Source organism: Muscardinus avellanarius, assembly GCF_963383645.1.
Source record: "Muscardinus avellanarius genome assembly, chromosome: 19".
NCBI lineage: Eukaryota > Metazoa > Chordata > Mammalia > Rodentia > Gliridae > Muscardinus > Muscardinus avellanarius.
Window position 1 is genome coordinate 25,277,111 of NC_137805.1, and position 5,723 is coordinate 25,282,833.

Below are 5,723 nucleotides of genomic sequence, written 5' to 3' on the forward strand. Positions count from 1 at the left end.
CTCAAGTATTTTTTTCCTGTGCATTCTAGCTAACTGATATAGCTAAAGTGAAAAAAAAAAACCTGAACAACTAGATGCCCAAGTTTAACACATGCATGGGGTACAAATTTTGGAGATGTGCTAAGATTTCTCCTCCAATCTCATCAGTTTACTAGCCTCAACAATTAACGTGTGCCTCGGATCTGCTCAGCGGTGCGGCTCTGGTGCTACTGCTGGTGCTGCCTGGGGGAGACTGGCTTCTCTGGCTCTGAGGGCCTCCTATGGCGGCAACGGACGATTCCAGAAGGGCAGCCCTTCGCTCCTGGTTACATCTGGTGTATTCTCTGCTTCAGAGCCAGGACTTCCCGCGAGATCTCATAGGGAAGGTCGGCGTTGACTTGCTCTTCCAGGTACTTCTCGATGTCCTCCACTTCCTCCTCCCAGAACTCCTTGGAGATGTGGAAGAGCTCCTTCGTGTTGACGTGGCTCAGGCCCTTCAGGTTCAGGGCATCCTCCTTGGGGATGTAGCCGATGGGCGTGACCTTGGCGTTGTCTTCCCCGTTGATGCGGTTGAACATCCACTCCAGCACCCTGGCGTTCTCTCCGAAGCCTGGCCAGAGGAACTGGCCATCCTTGTCCTTCCGGAACCAGTTGACGTGGAAGATCTTGGGCAGCTTGGCTGCCGGGCGCTGGGCCATGCTCAGCCAGTGGGCCAGGTACTTGCCGAAGTTGTAGCCAAAGAAGGGTCGCATAGCGAAGGGGTCGTGCATGATGACTTTGCCTGTTAGAGAGAGCGGAGCCTCTGGTAAGTGACGAGCCGGGGGGTGGGGAAGGAGAGAGAGAGAGAGAGAGAGAGAGGGAGATACGGAGAGAGAGATGGGGAGTGGGAGAGATGGAGGGAGAGAACTGGAGAGCACGCCCACCCCCTTCCTCGCTTTCGAGCCCACCCGGGGCTGACCTTTGTGCTCTGCAGCTGCGGTAGCCTCAGACCTCATGGCTGCCCCCACAAACACGCCGTGCTGCCAGCTGAGGGCTTCATAGACGAGAGGGACGCCTGCACAAGACAAGGGAGCCCTTGAAGGCCTTGACACTCACTCTCTGGAGCAATGATGCTGTTTCACACGTGAAGGACCCGGCCAAGTAGCATCACTGAAATCATGCTAACATGCAGAAAACCACCAAGTCCCCGTCACACCTCGGAGACCACAAGGTAGAAAGCAAACGGGCCACGCCATCTCAGGCCACCGGCCCCGAGGGGCTGGAGGGCCGCTGGTCGGCTCTGCGCTGGAGCCTGCCAGCCCTCTGGATCTGGAAAGGGAACTCCAGGGCACAGGCACCCCCCAAGGTCCCAGCAGAGAGCTGGAGCGGCGCCCACCCCCCGCACCCTGCCTGGATGGAGCAGAGCCTCACCTGTGGGTCTGCGGCCTCCAAAGATGATACCCTCGATGGGCACGCCCTCAGGGGACTCCCAGGCGGCGTCGATGATGGGGCACTGGTTGGCGGGGGTGCAGAAGCGCGAGTTGGGGTGCGCACAAGGCTCCCCTGCAGCGAGACAGCGAGAGGCCCCTTAGCGTCGAGCCCCAACAAGGGGCCCTCGCCCGGGGCATGTGCGGCCTCGTGGGCTCACCGTCCTGCGGGCTCCATTCCTTATTCTTCCAGGAGGTGATGGTGACGCCCGGGGCCAGCGGCTCGTCGATGCCCTCCCAGTAAAAGCCCCCGTCGCTGGTCTCTGCCACGTTGGTGAAGATGGTGTTTTTCTGGATGGTCTTGATGGCGTTGGGGTTTGTCTTCACGGAGGTGCCGGGAGCAACGCCGAAGAAGCCATTTTCTGGGTTGATGGCCCGCAAGTTACCTGGAAAGTCGGGAGCCAGAGAAGGAGTTGTGAGTGGCAAGCCAGGCTGGCCGGGGTCCTCAGCTCTTGGCCGCCTGGTTTCTGCGCCCAGTTCTCAGGTGGCTCCTTCCCTCCCCTAGACCAGGCATCCATCTCCCGTCCATCAGGCCTCCTCTGACCGCGAGACCCTCCCACCTCTTTCTGTCACCAATACGTGTGTGTGTGTGTGTGTGTGTGTGTGTGTGTGTGTGTTACTGGGAATGGAATTCAGGGGTATTCGACCTTCGAGCTACACCCCCAACCGGATTTTTAATTCTTTAATTTGAAACAGGGTCTCACTGAGTTGCAAAGGGCCTCACTGCGTAGCCGAGGCTGTCTGTCTCAGTCCTCCTGTCTCAGCCTCCCAAGTGCTGGGATAACAAGCGCGCGCCACCACGCCCGGCTCCAACAATACTATTTAAACAAATGTCTCTGTGTAAATAAACAGCAACACCCGGTCCTGTTTTTTGTTCAAATTGAGTAGGAAAGACTGATTGCAGGAGAGAGACATTGCTAAGGATTTGCGAACTCTGAACTGATGGAATTAAAGACCCGGTGCCCTGGGCTTGCGCAACTCGGCGGGTCTGAAAGCCGACAAGTCAGGGAAGCCCCATGGGCATCCCGGTCCGGCCCAAGAGTCACCTTGGCTGTCAAATTTCATCCAGGCGATGTCGTCGCCCACACACTCCACTTTCCAGCCCGGGAGGGCGGGGTTCATCATGGCCAGGTTGGTCTTCCCGCAGGCGCTGGGGAAAGCCGCGGCCAGGTACTTCTTCTCGCCCGCAGGGTTGGTTATACCCAGGATCTGTGGAGAGGAGGGTCTTCATTGAGAACTGTGCTCCTCTCTGTCCCCAAGGTCTAGGGGTGTGCCGAGGAGCTCCCCAAGGTCGGCCCTAGAGATCTGTTTGTTCAGATAACAATAAATGCTCAGAGAAATGAAGTCCACAAGCTCTCTGGCTCCCATTGTGTCTGATACTCTTCAAAAGGAATATACGCCAGGGCATTTGTAATTACTATAATTATTTATAATTATAATTATTCATAATTTGGGGGGGAGTGCTAGGGATTTCACTCAGGGGTAATCGACCTATGAGCTACACCCAAGCCTGTCCTCTTTCTTTCTTTCTTTCTTTATTTATATGTTTATTGGAAACAGGGTCTCCCTATGTTGCTGAGAATCTAGCTCGGTTGCTGAGGGCCTCACTAACTTGCTGAGGCTTGTCCTCAAGTTTGCAATCCTCCTATCTCTGCCTCTCAAGCCCTGGGATTACAATTACAAGCATGCACCACCATGCCAGCTCATAATATTATTATTACCTTTTTTTTGCATATTGGGAGTATCCCAGTCTGCCCATAAACCTGCACATGCAAACAGGAGCCACCCCGCCCTCCGGTGCATGTGAGGCCCGCACTCACCAGCATGTGCTCGGCAAGCCAGCCCTCCTCCTTGGCCAGCCGGCTGGCTATCCTGAGAGCAAAGCACTTCTTCCCCAGCAGCGAGTTTCCGCCGTACCCGCTTCCGAAGGAGATGATCTCTCTGCGGTCCGGCAGGTGGGCAATGAGCGTGAGCTCCGGGTTACAGGCCCAGTTGTTGACCAAAGGCTCTGCACACAAGAGTCCAGCTGACCCGAGAGCTTTACATGCCCCTGCCTCGGGGTCCCAGTCACTAGCCCAAGGCTCACTCCTAAGCTTATTCTTTTATTAACTTCTGATTTGAATAATGTGTTTCCTTTTTTTCTTGGGTACTAGAGATTGACCCCAGGAGTGTTCTACCTCTGAGCTATACCCCCAGCCCTTTTTATTTTGAAGCAGGGTCTTGCTAAGTTGTTATGGGTCTCATGAGACTGATCTCGAACCTGCGGTCCTTCTGTCTCAGCCTCCCAAGTGCTAGGATTAGAGGTGTGTGCCACCGTGCCCGGCAATGTGCTTACTTTTTAGAGGCAGAGGACACCCCACGGAATGCAGACACTTGATAAACTCCCCGTCGCCCAGGGCCTCCAGGACAGCTGTGCCCATTCGGGTCATGATCCGCATGCTGGCCACCACGTAGGGGGAGTCGGTCAGCTCAATGCCAATCTTGGACAGCGGCGAGCCCAGCGGCCCCATGCTGAACGGAATGACGTACATGGTCCGACCTGTGGAGTGCATGGGTGGACGTGAGTGAGATGCGGGTTCTCTTTGGGGCACACATTGTCCCGGACTCCCACTATCCTACCAACATCGAACCCTGCGGAAGACTCCATTGGAAAGTGGACAAAATGCCAAATTAAAAAGGTTTTATTAGCAAGCAATTGGGGTTCCTCCAGCCATTTGCAATCCACACGCATAGCGGTCATGTTAAAGTGTACTGAAGACAGTCAAAACAGAACAGAGATGTGTGTCTTCACACGTGGAATTTTAAGATTCCCCAGGCCACGGGAATTTCCAATTCTGTTACGATCTCTGTTAGAAGGGATGTAACGGAGAGGTTTGGGGTTCCTTTGCCCGGTGGTGTGAAAGACCCCTCACCTTTCATGCACCCGGGGAACCTGGCATTGAACGCCTTCTCAAAGTCCTCTTCTGACATCCAGCGCCCCAGCTGGCTGAGGCCCGATCTGGGGATGGGCACCGTGTCTCTCTGCTCCTGGGTGATGATCACCGTCTTGCTTTCAATCCTGGCCACATCCCTGGGGTCGGTGAGGGCCAACCAGCTGCAAAACGCACAGAGTCCCTTGAGCCTCCATCAAGATGAACCAGCCACTCAGTGGACGTTCCTCCCGTCCCCAGCAGCAGGCCGAGCACCTTGACCATGCTGCAAAAACGTGAGCCCCCAAACTAGCCGGGACATGGGCAGGTGGACATACGCTCGGCCGTGAGCTGGGCACAGGGATTGCCTTTCCTTTTCCGTCAGGAATCGAGTTTGCAAAGAGCGTCCACAAGCATCCTCTCTTAAAAACTCGTGTGACTCTACTCAACCTGCCCATCTCCATGGCCCTGACCATTTCATGATTCTTTTAGAGAGTCGGGGGCCCCAAGAGGTCCTCGTCCACCTCTTCCCCCCCCACGCCAAGGAGCTGGAGGGGCGCCTACCAGTTATCATGTTTCTTCAGCCTGCGGATGACGCCCTCTTCCTGCATGCGCTCCAGCAGCTGCCGGTTCTCCTCCTCTGAGCCATCACAGATGTGGATGTGCTCCGGCTGGCACAGCGTGGCATTGCTCTCCACGAACTCCCTCACGGCCTGGGGCAGGCTGTCGAGGCTGCCCTGGACCACTTTGGATGAGACGTCCAGACCATTCTGCAGTCGGGGAGGCATCTCTGCAGAGTTGCTCGAAGGTGTAGAGAGGCTGAGGCTGCCTGAAACAGAAAACAGGGGCTTCCTGAGCCCAAGCACCAGGGTGCCTGGCAGCACCTCGCACGGGCTTGGTTTGGGTCACAAGCGGCCGCTGAGCTATTACTCCAGGAAAAAGTGAGGTTATGGCAGGGTGATCATTTTTAGAAACAGGAATGAAAAGCTTTGCCTACCTTTTTTCCCTTTGGGTGGTCTCGGTCCGAGATCCGAGGGTAGCCGCTGGTTCTTGCCGTTGGCGGATGTGTTCCCGGTGGGAAGGCCGTGCTTGGTGGCAGAACGTCCCCGCCTTATATACCGTGGAGAGGCGCCCTGCCCCTCGCCTGCACCCAGGGAGGCTCGCCTCTGACGTCAGGGGCTGGGCTTTGGATCACGGCCACGGTCAGCGAGGCTTTGGACCGACTCACCACAATAACCCCGGGGAGATAATCATTGAGCAGACAGTTGTTAATAAGTATGGGGGACCTCGGGCCCTGAGACCGCCACCGCGAATCCTTACACAACTCTTGATTGTCTAAACTTTGACCCCATTCCCTGCTGATGCAAAA

The 5,723-nt window shown here is 55.9% G+C and overlaps 1 protein-coding gene across 1 annotated transcript; it reads right to left on the bottom strand.

Moving 5' to 3' along the window:
• Nucleotides 1-305: 305 nt before the first annotated feature.
• Nucleotides 306-5,142, bottom strand: PCK1 (phosphoenolpyruvate carboxykinase 1; the record flags this gene model as incomplete). The annotated part of the gene is made up of 9 exons (XM_080716626.1): nucleotides 306-760; nucleotides 938-1,033; nucleotides 1,390-1,521; nucleotides 1,607-1,831; nucleotides 2,492-2,654; nucleotides 3,266-3,453; nucleotides 3,781-3,984; nucleotides 4,358-4,539; nucleotides 4,919-5,142. The coding sequence occupies 9 exons, from the start codon at nucleotides 5,140-5,142 to the stop codon at nucleotides 306-308; spliced, it is 1,869 nt and encodes a 622-aa protein (XP_080572752.1).
• Nucleotides 5,143-5,723: the final 581 nt, after the last annotated feature.